Source organism: Cyclopterus lumpus, chromosome 15, assembly GCF_009769545.1.
Source record: "Cyclopterus lumpus isolate fCycLum1 chromosome 15, fCycLum1.pri, whole genome shotgun sequence".
NCBI lineage: Eukaryota > Metazoa > Chordata > Actinopteri > Perciformes > Cyclopteridae > Cyclopterus > Cyclopterus lumpus.
The window spans coordinates 15,340,844-15,357,981 of NC_046980.1; the positions used below are offsets into that span (position 1 = coordinate 15,340,844).

The 17,138-nt window shown below is 42.9% G+C and overlaps 1 protein-coding gene across 1 annotated transcript; it reads right to left on the reverse strand.

Moving 5' to 3' along the window:
• Window positions 1–653: 653 nt before the first annotated feature.
• Window positions 654–16,844, reverse strand: kcnk12 (potassium channel, subfamily K, member 12). The gene is made up of 2 exons (XM_034552503.1): window positions 16,505–16,844; window positions 654–1,537 (listed from the first exon to the last, which is right to left on the reverse strand). The coding sequence occupies exons 1-2, from the start codon at window positions 16,842–16,844 to the stop codon at window positions 654–656; spliced, it is 1,224 nt and encodes a 407-aa protein (XP_034408394.1).
• Window positions 16,845–17,138: the final 294 nt, after the last annotated feature.

Genomic DNA, 17,138 nt, shown 5'->3' on the forward strand with positions numbered 1-17,138 from the left:
ACAGCCAGGCTTGGCTAAACTCTACAGCCCTCAGCAATGAAATCAATCACCTGAGGGTAAAACTAATAAATTGGGGTTTGCACAATCAATGGAAGGTGTAGAAATGGTGCAAAAAATGCACGAGAAGCTAAATGCATAGATCAGTATGTGCCATATCATTCAGTGAATACACTTGTCTTGTTGATATTAGCATTCAATATGTACATTTAAATAAACTGGCCCAAAACAATGAAGATTGCATTGTATGGCTCTTTTACAGCACATTTCAGCCATATAAGTCTGATATATTGAGCACATAAAACAGACCTCCGAAGAATAACTGACATTTCAGTTATTTGTTCTGGGTTGGGTTTGAGGTTAATGTAATGGGTGATGGATGGTCTCCAAGCTTCCAGATGTTTTTTTGTTGACTTTGTGGTTCTCTCTTCATGCTATCATCATCAAATCACTGAAACCATCAGCATCATTACCTTTATTATCTCCACAGTCTTGTAATTCCAACCAAAAGTATCCAAAAAATCATGTCTCATGCATAACAAGTTACATTGCCAATCCATCTCAGAAGCCTTGTATTTTTTCCATGGCCATCAACCTCAGCAGTTGTTTCACAGTATGAATCAAGAGATCCCATACTTCCTGTCTCACTGTGTCCTCTACCTGGAGTTACTCGTCTCTGCCAGCCTGTTGTTCATGATACCGAGTGCGCCAACCCCCCCAGAGAAACCATTATGACGTGAGCTGCCACAGACTGTCCTGGGATACCCGTTGGCCGACTCAGACAGCTGCTTCTGCATGATGGCCAGCGACACCTTGTTAGAGGCTGCCAAGTCTTTCATAGAGATCATCTCCCCTGATAGTCTGCGTCCCTCAGTATCGCTATCACAAGGTCCATCTGAGTCGGGTGGCCGACTCTGCCGACCCTTGGTGCCCGGGCGGATGGCATTGCGTCTGCCCAGGAGGACGTTGGCCTTATTGCAGCGCTGGCAAAACAAGCAGCTCATTTTCTCCAGAATCCAGTTGAGCACCTGCTTGATGACAATAGAGATGACATTAAAGAGCGAGTAGATGCAGCACACTCCCATGAGCATGAAGAGGAAGTTGGCCACCCTGTAGAGGCTTTGGTATTCGTAAGCCGCGCCCTGGCTGCTGACAAAATCCCCAAATCCGATGGTGCTGAAGGTGACAAAGCAGAAGTACAGTGAGTCTAAGTAAGCCCAGCCCTCCACGGGGGTGTACATGGCTGACGCACAGCAGGAGATGGTGATGGCTGACAGTCCGAGAATCAGCATCACGTGGTACACGGAGGGCTTCCAGCCGGGGAGGGAGTAGGCAGAGAAGTCATGGCGGATGCCTGGCGGGAGTAGTCCACTGTTCCTGATTCGCCGCTCCCTCACAGCCTTCATCACCACGGCCAGCAGTGTGATGATGCGCTCCAAGAAGAGGTTAAAGAAGAGGATGGTGGCAGCACAGCCCAGAAGCCCATAAAAGATCAGGAACACCTTGCCTGCCACTGTCACAGGCGTTGTCATCCCAAAACCTGCGGAGACAGAAGCGAGATATCAGACACATTTTCCTCTCCAGAACAACTTCAGATTCCACAAAATAAGTTATATCTTTGATTCTGAAACAAGGAAAGCGATGCCTGAAAGCAGAATAACCGTAAATCTAAATTCAATTCAATTCAGTTTATTTTGTATAGCCCAAAATCACGAATTACAAATTAGCCTCAGAGGGCTTTACAATCTGTACACCTCTCCCCGATGTACAGATTGTACAACAAATGTTGAGTGTATTGGGTGTACAAGTAAAGAGTGATTTGTTATGATGCTGATACAAGACTGTAAGCTTTCTCTGGAGGTTGAGACTATGTTAAGTCATTGTAATGCGCGGAAAAAAACGATAAAAAAAGTGACTATGGGATAATTATGAAAAACTATGTTTTGCATTGCAAATTAAGTTGCATGTTGTGAAGTGGACAGTTAATACGGGGAAATCGAGCGAGAGAGAAGATTTAGGAGTAGTAGTAAAAGCAGTATTTTAAAGTAGGATAACGAGTGACAGTGTATGTTGAGGGTAAAGGTTGTGGAGGATAACTTTCACCCAAGAAAGCGGGGTCTGAAACTCGTGAGGAGCCTACTTGCACACTTAATTTACTTATTATTAATTTTCTTTAAATTAATATTAGGATTTTTAGTTTCAGTTTCTGTTTGGTTTAGTTTAGGCAAACCAACTGGTTAGGTGTAGGACAAATATACAAAGCCTACAGTAGGTTACATATACACATATATAGGCACATCTTGTCTCAAAAAGATGCAGAAAAGCTGGTTCACGCATTTGTTACTTACTGGATTACTGCAACTCCTTATTATCAGGCTGCTCTAATAAGTCTATTAAGTCCCTCCAGTTGATCCAGAATGCTGCAACTCGTGTACTCACAACAACTAAGAAAAGAGATCACATTACTCCTGTATTAGCTGCTCTGCACTGGCTCCCTGTAAAATCAAGAATCACATTTAAAATTCTCCTCACCTACAAAGCCTTGATTGGTGATGCACAATCATATCTTATGGAGCTCGTAGTACCATATTGCTCCACTAGAGAGCTGCGCTCACTAAATGTGGGCCTACTCGTGGTTCCTAGAGTCCTAAAAAGTAGGATGGGAGCCAGAGCCTTCAGTTATCAAGCTCCTCTTTTATGGAACCAGCTTTCACTTTCAGTCCGGGAGACAGACACAGTCACCTCATTCAAGAATATACTTAAGACTTTCCTGTTTGATAGTGCTTATAGTTAGGGCTGAATCAGGTTTGGCCTGGTCCAGCCCCTAGATATGCTGCTATAGGCTTATAGGCTGCTGGGGTTTTAGGATACACTGAGCACCTATCTCCTCTTCTCTCTCTACTTATGGATGAATTTACATCTCTCCATTGCACTTTACTAACTCTACTTCCTCCCTGGAGTCTTTGTGACCCCCCCCCCCTGTCTACCTCCTTCTGTTTCATGGATTGGAGGTCCATTCATACATTGTCATATTCATGTAATGTGTTTATGTAACTTTGTAATGCTGTTCATTCTGTACACATGACATCTATTGCATCTGTTCATCCGGGGAGAGGGATCCTCCTCTGTTGCTCTCCCGAAGGTTTCTTCCCTTTATTATTTTTGGGGAGTTTTTCCTGATCCGATGTGAGGTCCTGGGACAGGGATGTCGTATGTGTACAGATTGTAAAGCCCTCTGAGGCAAATTTGTAATTTGTGATATTGGGCTATACGAAATAAACTGAATTGAAAAACTGAACATACAGTATCAGTGTGCAATTGGCATTGTTGGCTACAGACACCCGGGTGCTTGTTTCTGACATGCTATATACACACTAGTTTAAAAAGATAATAACAATTCTGGCTATTCTGCCCCGGTGCAAATAGCATTGTTGGCTTCTGACACATGCATGCAAATAGCAAAAAAACACCCTTATGATGAACGCATAGATTTAACTGTGTCTAATGTTATCATAATTTATTCAGGAAAGAAGAACAACAAGAACATATAGAGGGGAGGAGGATGCCAGGAATAAGTTTAGGTAAGCCTTCTGAATACTTTTTCGTTTCTCTGCTGCGTGATTTGGCTTCCTGCTATCTACTGGAGGAAGGGTTTACGAGAGGAACAGCGGTTTAAGGACTCATGTTGAAGGAGCACTTCTCAATCTCGAGAGGCATCTTGGTATTTGTCTTGGTATTTGACCACAATATTGTTTCCTCTTTAAGATCGAATTGTGTTATGTATTCTTTCAGCACCACATCTGGTTATAACACAGTCGTGTTTTCATGATTTATGGGGATATTACATAGTCCATGGTGGCCACCAGCTTAATCCTATCACTTACCCTAACCTTAAACTCAATCTTAATCTTAACCTTAACCTTAACGTGACCTTAAACCAAGTCTTCATCCTAAAATGTAATGATTTACGTTAGATTTATGTCCCTGCAAGACTGGTAAAACACAAACACAAACAGCACTCTTGATCCCTTCCTTTATTTCAGCAAAACCGTGTGAGATTCTCAGTGAACACACACACATACACACACACACACACACACACACACACACACACACACACACACACACACACACACACGCACACACACACACACACACACACACAGACACAAAGCACTCGTACTTTTATCCCAGGGCCAATGCAAGCACACACCCTTTAACGCATAACGCACACACACAGTGTCATTCTCCTTATCCACAGAACAGCAGATGGTATATTTGTCAACAAATCATATCGTGCTGAAATATCAACCTGTTCACTTCCAGGCCAAGGTTAATCGATTGTACCATCATGGCTATCCTCCATTTCAGTCTTCTTAGAGCATTAGGGCAGCCCCCCCCCCCCCCTTCTCATCAACCCGTCTGTAACCATCTATGTCAGGTAATAAATGACATCAATATCTAGACAATACTTCCTTTATGATACCCAAAATGGCTTTTTTTTACCTTATCTCTCGCCATGAAAACCACTCTCCTGTGGGTTTGCTGTTGACACGCCAGGTCATTTAGATCAACACTGATTGATACAGATTGTTTTATAGAGACAAGAGGGAATATCACACCCACAGATCCACACACTTATGGCTTATACGGTACACCAGATGCTGAATTATCTGGTTTTGTTAAAGATAGTGACAAAGTTCAGAAACAGTCATTGAGGGACAGTTGGGTGACAGGAAGGTGATGTGATTTCCCAAATTAAGCTCCTCAGTGAAATCCTATTTCAGTGTTTCACGGATAATTAATTATTTTGTTATTCTTTTTAACCCAACTGAATAATAGGGAAAACAGATTACATCTTCTCAGCGCGCACAGAGACAGTCTTCCGCACCGTCTCTCATTACCAAGTGAAGTACCTAAGAGAGGAAAGCGCACCAGGAATTGATTTGGTTTAGCATTTCAGAGCCTTTACTCCAGACTACTGAGACGAAATGCATTAGGGTAAAGAGAACAATGATAGAAAGCTCAAGCCAAACCCTGTCACACCTGTATGTCAAGTTGGGTTTTTGTCCTGTCTCCATGTTTGTTTTGTGACTTCCTGTTTTATTTTGGAAATTAACTCTCCTTTCGTTACAGGTTCCGTGCCCTTCCTCTTGTGTCACCAGTCTGATTGTCTTCCCTGATTCCTGATTGTGTCCACCTGTTTCCCCACTTCCCTCATGTGTACTTATAGTCTGTGTCTCCCCTTGTCCTGTGCCAGTGTGTCTGATCCTTTGTCCTGCACACACGCCTTGTCATAGTCAAGTCCAGGAACCTAGTGTAAGAGAATTATTTTGTTCCCGTTCATCCCTCTTCGGAGGAGCTAGTCTTTCCAGGGTTTTTTTCCCTGTGATTTTTTGTTAGTCATTTCCAGTTTTTTTTTTCCTGTGATTTTTTGTTAGTCGTTTCCAGGATTTTTTCCTGTGATTTTTTTGTTAAGAAATAAATGGTTAGTTAAACCTCCACTCTGCGTCCGAGTCCTCCTTCACAGTTCCCGCCGCTTGACACAGTGTGACTTTACTCACAAAGACTCCTAATTGTTACAAAATCCTCAATCCAGACCAATGATTCAGCTGCTGATCTCAGTTTAATCTTTCCATTGCATCTGAACCAAGATGAGTCATTTAATTCAGCGGAACTTGATAATGCAGGAAATCATATGTGTGATAATCCAATTAAATCAGAGTCCTGGGAGAATATTTAATCATTAACATTAAATACAGTATGCTCAACTCTACAATGATGTTATGCTCTAATGGCTAATGGTGCTTGCACACATAATCACACACTAGAGCTTCAACCAGAAGGACATTGTGCCATTAGTATCCATTAATTACCACCTGACAGTTTTAAGAGAAAAAGAAGAAGAAGAAGACCGTGCTATAATGGATCAGACTGTGGGAAGACGAAATGTGGGGGATGAATATAGATTGTTACTGACCTGCAGTGATTTGAAGTTTAAGGTGAGCTTTTATCTTCAGCGGTCAAGTTTAAATCCCATGTACTTGGCATTAATCACAGAGTTGATACAATTAAAAGTGAGCAGCTCCCCTTACAATCCTATCGCAAATAAGCATGGCCCATTAAGTTAAGTAATTTCAGGAAATAAACAAAGATCACACATTACTGAGAGTGTTGCTAATAGAAGGTTGTAATTGCTGGTCTCTGCATTTGATTTGCTACACTCAGTAGACCACTCACCTCTAAACAGTAATCAATCATCATATTTTACACCAAAGAGCCGCTCTGAGTGAAGGACTCCTCTGTTTAAGATCTACAACTTTCAGTAGATATGTCAATATCTGAAGAGTCTGAAGCAAAAAGGAGCTAAAGTAGCTATTCAATCTAATCCTATAAAGTGCACTGTTCAAACTCTCCTTGGCTGGCATATAGTGACATCTTCTGTTTTTGGTTTCACTTCCCTTGAGAGTAGGTGGAGACCAAAAAGAGAGTGAATATTGGACTAGCGTTCCCCAATTAGCCAGAGACACAACTCCAATTAAATCATAATGATGCTCTGTGTCTGCTGGCTGGGTAAATAAGTAAGTGTCTTATATCAACTTAAAAAGTCATAATATGTCAGTGTTGTGTTCACAGTTTGTATTTAATTATTAATATTTAATTTAAAGATGAATACAGCTATTTAATACTTGGTATGCGGAGTAGAGTCATTGCTTTATCCAAAAAGCTCACATTGGAGCTGATGGTAAAGCAGAATTGAGACCTTTTCAAAACAAAAGTATCCCAGTATCTGGAAAATGGCCTCACAAGGCCAACTATTATGAAGCAGAGCACATTTCCGTCATGTTGCAAAACGTCTGCTATTAATGTGAGTGAGTTCAGCTTGTAATTTTTGGAAAATTAATACAGTCAGAACTAATATAAAAGAACACAATACAAGAGAAATATCCAGGAGGGCCAAAGCTCTTAATGGATACCACAAGAGAATAAAGGGTAACTAAAAGCACTTGTCCCCATGTCTGAATGAAGGACATGGGCTGTACATTCCACCTGTCTCTCTGAGCAGTATTAAAGCTGAAGGTCCTTGTGTGTCATTGAGGACAACAACATCCCCCCACACAACTCCCAGAGGGCCTGGAAATGGACCCAAAGATCCATAAAGTGACTGTTTTGCAAACCAAAACTCACATCTCTGTCTCCTCTGGCCTCCCCATGTCCCCAATTAATGAGCTTAAACGCAAGCTCCAAGTCAAACTGACTGCATCCCACTAGTGGGAATACAATTAAATTGGCCTGATAGGAGCGGCAGCAGAAAACGCCACGTCCCTCTGATGACTGAGTTTCTGTGACGAGCAGGAAATAATTTGTCATGGGGTGGCGTGGCGGGGGTCTGCGGAGAGGGCCGAGGGCCGAGGAAGCAGCAACATGGCCAGCCCTAAGACATCATCACACCAACATTCACTGAGAAGCTGCCAGGATTACTGGCAGACTGGATAATAATAGAAACACTCACACTATGATGATAGAATAGGTCACATGCATCATTGATATGCAGCTATATTGTTGTATCTGTGCACTGCATGCACAATGTAAACAAAGGCCAAGGTAATATTAATAAAATGACCAAATCCTGCACATCAATACAACAATGCAACACTATATGTGGCCCGGAAGCAAAACAATGTGGCTTTTAACTTCACACCCAGCTCAGCCACACACAGCATTGGTGGTAATGTTTTATCGGTTCTGCATGTCAAAGCATTGATAATGAGTGTTTTGAGTTAATTGTGCCTCACATGGTTTATAATGATTACAAATAATGAACTGAGGTGTCATGTACAAGTTGCTAAAGTAAAGTCGGAACAGATATAAATTGCCAGAGAGAGCTCAGGCACACACCGTGAGAAGTAACAAGGTAACATCTACAGAGCAACACAAACCTGTGCAGTAACACACAACTTACAATACCTTTTGTGATTTGTTAGGCTCCTCCGTAACTTAACTGAGTCTAGTGTTTTAAATTGTCTTAGTACTTAATGCACTGGCAAATAGAGCCAGGAGGATTGATGGCCATGCTGCTGTGTGTATTGATTAATTGTCAAAAGAATATGCTGCATTGTTTTTAGATCTGCGCCAACATTTATTATTTTTCTCTGGAAAGACTCAGACATGCATGGCGTCCAAAATGAAAAGATTCACGTGGTTTCGTTGTCCATCATCAAATGGTAACACAGATTTTGTCCTTTCGTGTGAATGAGGAGTCATTCTCTCATCAGATTAATAGCTTCTCCATGAATGATCGAAAGGCCGAATGTCCTTGTGTTTCCTCGTGTCTTGCTCTGAATGCAGAGTCAATATTTGAGTAAAAGCTTAGCTACATAAAGCCCTCTCGTATTATTCCACAAAGTAAACACACCTGTCCAGGTGGAGCTTATGAAACACTATCACCCTCAGATCAGTGTGGTAAGCCATGTTCACCATAATAGATAATAGAGATTTGGTGCACATACAGTAAGTATCATGGTAACGCTACCTTACATGTACTGTACGTCTTCAGATTATGTGTTTCATCACATGAAAACTGTCAAATCAGTTGCCAGCAGGAAATGAATGCTCAAGGCTTAGTCGCTATTCAATTTCATGTTTTTTCTTGCTGATGATGTGAAAGCACAAGTCCCTGAAATGTAAGTCTAAGCAAAAACCTGATTCCAGACTGTTAAGTAAGTGACAGCTGCACTAATGATCCTGGATAATACATTGACACAATCACAGCAAGCGCCCTCAGAGAAATTAAGGGGCAATGCTCTGTTACTTACAATAAAATTATGTTTTACTCTCTATTAACTGAATGTGCCTACTAGGAGTCGGATACTCTGCCAGAGGCTTCCAGCCTGGAGGTAGCTGAATTGTTTGTAAATGCTGGCATGACGACAAAATATATGCATTTCGGCGCTTTCAGCTACGTGTGATCCTAGTGTTTTCCAGGGATAACCATTATTTAATAATTGAAAATGTGTACCAAATTAAAGTGTCCAAGAGTGTTAGAGTACTAGGTCTGTTTCTTGAATGATTTAACTTCTGGTGCTGGCAGCTGATCTTCACAGTGGCCAGTGTGTGTGTGTGTGTGTGTGTGTGTGTGTTCACTGAGAATCTCACACGGTTTTGCTGAAATAAAGGACGGGATCAAGAGTGCTGTTTCCTCTAATCCAAACAGATTGTGTGAAAAATCCAACATGACTGGAACTGCATGTAGCCCAATTTTAGACGAGCTCTAATGTTTGAATTGTCATTTCCCTCGAAGGCAGATGTGTTCTCCGCAATAGCCATGGCTCCCACTAGTATGCCCATGATCCCAGGCTCCACGGATGATGTCATCTTGGAATCCAATCACCATGACCAACTATCTTAAAGATTCAAGGTCACGCTCAAAAGTCAACTCTGTTACACTGTTATCGTGTTTTCTCTGTTTTGACCGAAAGGAAAGTGATTTTATCAGCATGCAGGAGAGGATGGTAATTCATCTTAAATACTTTTGCCATAAATACTATTTCAGCATGCTGCTTGCATGTAAGCAGGATACAATAGTGCAGCATGCTCTCCTGTGTCTCTCTGCTCTCGCACAAGGAGCCCCTCCTTCACACAGAGACAGATGGACGGCTGCCAAATCACGCTGTTCTCCAACTTGCTGCTAGCTTATTAACATTGAAAACATTTCATATACATGACCCCAAGATGCAGATGAGTGTTCTGCTGGTGCAGAAGTGGAATCTGCTCTGCAGGCTATCTGCAAACATGGCGACAATTTGTGTTTCACTGCGTCAAAGGTTGCCAACCAATACAAACGTTCCAAGAGAGAGACTTTTCTGCTTATGGGGGAAGTTTAAAGTCTCATAGCTGTGAGTCAGCATTGATGTCAGCACCGCTGCAAATTTGGTCGTTAGAGAAACTGATGATAGTCAAAAGAATATGATTTAAAATGTCTGTTGAAATTAGCCCTGATGGGAAGCAGTGCAGAGGACTGCAGGGTGTGAAGAGCACACATAGTTTATTGTCTCTTCGCATTGGCCAGTGCAAAGAGCAGAATCAGTGAAATGCTAATCCGTTTGGAGGAGGAAGCCCAGCAATTCTGCTGTGTAAATTGATCTCAGTATCACTTCGCCATCATGGTTTGAGTCTGTGAGTTACTGTACGGAGGCGAATACTGTACGGAGCAAGTCGGGGCAGATGTATGACCTGCTGTGACAGAGTGCAGAGGTGTGTACAGCCATCCTGTACAGCAGCAGTTAAGGAAGCCAGTCCCTCACAGCAGGTTTGTCCCACGCACGCATGCGCACACACACACACAAACAAATACACAAATACACACACACACCTACACACACACCACATCAGGAAGCACCCAGTGAGGCGAGAAACTCAGAGAGGGGCAGAAATGGAGAGATACAATGTATTTCAAGCAGCTGTGTGATATCTGGAGAATAATATTGATATTTTCCCATCTTTGAAGTCAGGCAATTACAGTGACTAAAAACACAAGTTATGGTCTTGACTATTTTCAAGTCTTCTTCAATACAGTGTGATGTTCATTTAGTAAATGATGGTAATCATTTAGAGCAAAATGTTACACAAGGTATGCTTTAGGGCGTGGCTACTTTGGGATTGACAGGTCGCTGCCCCGACGTTGTCCGGTCTGTCCGTTTTTCCGGTTTACAACTTGAACTCTTTGACAGCGTGGTTAAATTTCATGCAAGGTTTTAAAAAAAAGTGTTCAGTGCTCGTGTCACTTATGGATGCAAAAACCAAGATATGACGACGGCCAAAATGCAGAACTTGAGCAGTCCACAAACCAATAAGAGATGTTACGGTTATACCATGTCCCCTCATTAGAGACATATGCTATGGTTGTGAGCCGTAAATTCAAACAATGATTGAAGGACGCAGAAATATAGAATATGTGTGGGTTTGTCACTACGAGTGATACCTTTCGCCTTACAAATAGTCCTTTTTTACAATGTTAATCTAAAAGGTAACTTGATATATTGCACAGCAACGGGATCGATTTAGAAACAGTCTTCAGGAACGTCTATGCAGCAGCAGTAGAGTGTGGCTCCACTTGCTCATCGGGGACACACTTTTTGTGCTGCGTCCGGATGCACACAGTCCAAAGAGACCTCCAGTGCCTTTCATGTGACTGAAGGTCCTCTGTTTTCTTTTTTTGACAGTGACATTTCCTCTGAGTCTATGATTTCACAGAGCAGCCTGGAGATCTAAAGAGAAGAGAGGGGAGGTAAGGAATAAAGTCATACTGACCAGCTTCAAATGGTTCTGTAAAAAGAAACCTTTTAAGTGATCTTCTTCTCATTATGTAATGTACTGCTTGTGTGATGTGAGCAGACTATTTTGCAACACAATTGCCATGTTGTCCCGCAGTAACACACTGTGTAAGGAGATCAACGTGATTGAATGAATGGATCCAAATAAGTGAGTGCATTAGAATGAGTTAAGATGGATGTTAGACAGAAGCAACGTGTCTTGAAAAGTGAAACAGTGCTGAAGTGAGAGACAAGGCGGCAAGAACAAACATCGCTGTGCATCGACGAATCAGATTACATCGATTATAAACCTTTCTCACCCACCTCCTGTAAGCACGCTCATAACATACACCAACAGTAACAACAACACAGATGTTGGGTTTTCTTTCCCAGCGAGGCAGCACCGAGCGCTTCATCTAAATACGAGCATGACATCAAAGCCAAAACCCAGCCAGTCTTCAGGAATCCATGAAGTCCATCATGTGACATTTTCCAACTGCTTAAATGCCAAATGCATACTCTGCCATCCTGAGGTGATATTGTCTTGGAACCTCGGAGACTCGATAAATACGAGGTGCAGGAAAGTACAGAGAACAGATTTGATTTGCAGCTTCATCCAGATACAAGTGGTCCTCAAAATCAGCACTTTTTAAATTGGCACAGGAATACGATGAAGGTAACACGAAACTGAACCAGGACGGATTGTTTACTGTCACAGTGACGGAGAGGTGACATAACAAGCTTGCAGTTTTCTTCAGTTAACAGAAAATATGATTTCTTCATCACAATATACTCACTTTAGGAACTTAAAATAAAGTAAGAATGCATTCATAATTACTTTTTGATGACAGCAAATCGATGCTAATTCTCCAAAATGATTTTGTGATAATGAGAATACAAAACCTGACAAATGTCCACTCTGGCCTTCTGAGGTCCGATTTATTGTTCATTAGAAGGATTCTGTCGTTTTTCAGCTGAGCATGTAACGTCTGTAGTGTGACACTGTATGGTGTCAAGGTTCACTAAATTCAGCAGATAGTCTATCTTCACTGTGGGGCAACACAGATTTGCCTGATGTGGGAGCTCTAAAATTAAATCAAATATTGGACATAAACTTGTGAATCTGGATATAACTGGACAAGGTCTGCAAAGTGATGCATTTTGGCAGGTGTCTTGGCTTTTACAGTCAAATGTTAACTGCCTATCATATTAACATTTCAAAAGTGCTCTCTCTCTGACACTACTAGCCCAGATTTTGCTCAATTTGAAGGGAAGTTACACTCTTACACTGTGATCTGAGGTTATTAACCGTACATGTATCAGCCTGAGGAGGTTGCTATGGTCAAAGGTCAAACTAGGCTACTGTTTGACAGACTCTCCTCCAAATCTGTCCATTTAATCCAGAACTAAAAGGACAAATCCAGCCACAGGAAGTGTACACAACAATACCTGCCATAAAAGATATAGGTTTATGATGTTAATAATGTTCATACTGTGTTATGTTATGCAACTGGTTATGAAACAGTCTCATTTTAATACTGCTGTTTTTATATCTGAACCAAAGTGAAGCTCTGGGCTGTAAAAGCAGAACAATGAGCGTAAAGATGCCACAACGTGCTGTGGAGCTGAGGAGAAAAGCAGATTTAGGTGATAATTCTTTATCCCTTTGAGTTCCTCACGTCGAGTGACTCCTTTCACACGACACATAGCCATTTGATCCATTGTTAATATAGACACATTGATAGGTGCATCTTAATTAAGCAACATTTTGAGGATCATTTCCACTGCAATCTGAACTGCAACCTAGAAAATACCATAGAGTTGCTCTAACACCTCTCTTAGTGTCAATATTAACTGTCCATTACAGTACAAGTTAAAGCCATTAGCCTAATGAGGCCACTTTGATGAAAATATCGACCTGGAATCAGAGGTCGGTGTGGGAAGAGACGTCGCTAGAGTGCCCTGTCGTCTTGCTGCAGCACAGCTCTGTACAGCCAGGGCTGAGCAGGATTTTGTTATCTTCGCTCCACTGAAATGTACCCTCATTTCGCAAGTTGTGGACTGCATGAAGGTTAAAACAGGCCTTGTTTAAAGGACAAACTGCATGAGGGTCTGGATTGTACTGTTTTATCAACTGTCCTATTGGCCTTGTCTGCCTTTGTGACTTCTCTGAGTGGGTTATGAGTGTGATGGAGCTGGAAGCCACAGTGGCTGCCAGAGGCAAAAAGAGGCAGGACAGAGTCCATCCCCAGGAATAAATATCCCAGACTATTATAACTGCAGAACAACGAACTGCTCTAACTGTCCCGTCCCACTCGATCTCAACAAGTTAAAAGTCTTACATCAGAGAGCCATCACTTAGTACACTTGATCCACAGACAAGTATTAGGCCTGTGAGCCCTTCAAAGCGGACAAAGTATTTCTAAAAAATGGCATCCTAGCAACTTACAGTGAGACCTGCAGGCTCACAAACAGCGACAGAGAACTGTCCTAATTGGCAGTTGGCAGTTATCAATCAGCCTTGGGGGCTAGGAATAGCGTTCCTATTAATAGAAATTCTGTTTACAGAGCAGACTCTTGTGCCCTCTTCATTGAGAATGCAAAAAGTAAATCTGCTTCTGAAAATGTAGGGCAAGACAACAACACCAAGAGTTGGATGTAGACAAATAGAAACTCTTCAAAGCTTTAACAAGATGAGAGTCCACAGCCACGCTAGCGGCTCTTTGAGGCTGTTCTCACACACAGCTGTGTTTTGAGCTCGATGCTCACGTTTAACATGCGAACATGGTCACAAAGACAATGCTAATACAGTACTGTTGATGTTTTCCCATAGATGTACTGGAAACTGGACTCAAAGATGGTACCCTCTCTCACCCGTTTGAAAATTGATTGGCAAGTGGAACGTAACCAAAAAAGTTACCGATTTACTTTACATTGGATTAACATCATGCAAATAAAAATAGCTTTTCTCGGCTCAGGGATATTTTACGAAAGAGTAGTAATAGACCTCGTTTGCCGTTTGTGATCGATTGTCCATCTTAACATTAGCTAATTAGCATTAAACACAAAGTAGAGCTGAGACGGATGGAATTGTCATTTGTTTTGCAGGATTTTGGTCATACAACAAAGTGTTGAACAATTCATGTTTTGTTCCAATTTTCATGGTTATCCATCCAATTGTTTTTGGAACATTTCAAATGTTAACCACCGTCAAATGAACCTTGCCATCCATAGAGCCACGCCACCACCATGGCAAGAAAGTTGAGCTTGGCAGTTATTCTGTGAACTTTCTATGTCAACTCTTAAGCCAACATGGATATAAGGACAAGAAGTCCGAAAAAAATGAGAATTGAATCAACACCAAATTCCTAACAGCAGGGCAACTTCCTTTGCTGAGGAAGATCATGTGATATGATGGAAAGCTCCCGAGCGGCTCCTGACCTTGTGATGAGGCTGTCTTTGTCACTAAAAAGAACATCAGAAAGCTGACGCATGATGTTGTTGCAGTTGTTTACGCTGTACTGTAGAAAAAGCTGCAATGTACATGTTTTTCCTGCCTCATTCTCTGAAATTGGGTTACAACACACTAGGTGTGGGACTAATGGCTGGTGAATCTAGCCAAAACTTTATGTAAACAAGCACCTCAAGTGACCACGGCTTCACTTCATTCTTCAAAGTGATATTGTGGAGGCATATCAAGGGGAGCGTCAATGCCTATTTGAAGCCTCTGTCACAGCACAGCAAGTTGGACGCGTTTGGGAGGAGTGTAGATTGCACAGGGGGATGCCACTCTGGATTGTGTGGGGAGGCCCCCAAATCCCTTTCATATTAGCGACTCACAAGCATGAAGAACAAGTAGCACACAAGCCGGCGGGGAGGGGGGCGGTGGAGATCAAAGCAAGATGGAAATCTAGACAGAAATCCATGCAAGCATATGAAAACAGCAATTACTGTAGAAAGACATCACCCTTTTCTTCCTTTTCCACCCGAGGAGCTGAGTCAGTTTCTATGATCTTGCGCGACATGACAACTGGAGCACAAGAGGATTTCAAGCTGCCACAGACATGTACACAATCACAGCTGCTGTGGTTCCCTCCTGTGACTGGGTGAGCTGAGTGAGCGGTCTGCCGGAGAGCTCTGCATTTCTGTATCTGAGAGCAGGAGGCGGAGAAGCCAGTAAAGCGCTCATGACAGGTCTACAGTTAATAAACTTCTGACAGGTTTTCTGCTCATATGGATCTAATTCTCTCTGCACAGCCATCAGTTTTCCTTATTCCTCTCATTGCTCCAGTTTTCAATTAATAGGAGGCGGTATCACAGTGTACATATGTTTGTGTGTATCAAGGGCAAGGTCAGGGATAGAGAGCAGCTGTCAGCTCACATGACTACCTGAAGTGCTTCTGTTTGCTTGTTCACCCGTTCACACTCAATCGCTCATCCACTCACTGTATGCTGTGGCTCCTCTCTAGCCTTCAGGAAGGGGCAGAGGAGTTGCAGCCATCAGGCATGCAGTGCACCACACTGTTGGCCCTCGGGTGTCCTGCGAGGGACACTTGCTCTTCTCTGACCTATCGCACGAGTAAATGTTAAATGAGGGGGAGCAGACGGGGCTTCTCATTGACATTCCTTTTGGTTTGAATGGAAATGTGGCAACTAAAAAAGAAAGACTGCACCCATGGGTGCTGTCCTATAGCCAGGGATGAGCGTGCCATTCCTGGCAGGCGAGTCAGATGTCGCCCCTGTTGCCAAAGTCCCTCACAGCCAAAATGCAAACACATGACTGGAAAAAAAACAGAAATGTTAATCTGTTATTCTGTAAGTAAGCCAGTGGAAAGATAGCAGCCTGCAGGGACGGCAGCTCCTTTTGATGTCCAGACGGTCAGTAATTATATGATTATTTAACAAGCAAAGGCAATATTAATATTAAACATTCTCCAACTTATTTGTCTTGATGTAGCTTTATCGGAGCAGTAGGTCCCACATGTGTTCAGTATGTAACCTCCCATACTTCCTAAATAGATCCAATAATTACTGACTTAATATAGTGAGCATGATTCATGTGCTATTTGAGGCTCGATGTGGGCTTTGCTACACATGGTTATACTGGAATAATGTATGCTTTCCAACAAGTAGAGGACACCATGGCTGCAACCAAACGGACGCAAAGGTCAGTGAATGCTGCATAGATCACCCACCTATAGTCGACACCACAGTTCCAACAAAATAAAAAGCCCCTGTAAAATCCCATCGTGGCCTCAGAGCATCAGCCCGGATCCCGGCGGCGATGGCGGCCTCGTACTCCCGCAGGAAGGAGTTGAGGTCCTGCAGGCTGATGTTGAAGGTCTCACTGAAGTTGAGGAGCGTCCCGTTCCAGCGGCCGTGAGCCCGCAGCTCCGACGGCCTCTCGATGGCCGAGAAGACCGCAGCGCCGCACAGCAGGTACAGTATGATGAGGACTGCGAGCAGAGCGAAGCGGCCGTTGTCCTCGTTGAGGTGCAGGGAGCGGCAGCCTTGCAGTCGCTGGCCAGGCATCATCCAAATTTCAGCACCACGCGCGCGTCGGACAGCGACAAGCTCCACATCGGAGACGGCATTCACTCGTCTGCAGGTGTCCTCTGGAAGTCGCCGCCTCGCACTCTCACTGCACTTCCACGGGCACCATTTCGTCTACTCAGCCGGTCACGTTGTCCCATTGTAGTTGTGAAGTGATTTTTATCTGTGGCTGGAAAGCAGAAATACGCTCCACTTGTGGATGGAAGTCTGGAAAACCACGAAAGAGTTCACGAGAATAGCTGCCGGCGCATTGTGTCACATGATGGACACATTCTC

Excerpts from the sequence above, each read along its gene's own strand:
- kcnk12 (XM_034552503.1), bottom strand. The coding sequence starts at position 16,844 with ATGATGCCTGGCCAGCGACTGCAAGGCTGCCGCTCCCTGCACCTCAAC. Across the intron at positions 1,538-16,504 it reads AACTGTGGTGTCGACTATAG|GTTTTGGGATGACAACGCCT; the intron begins GTGGGTGATCTA and ends CTGTCTCCGCAG.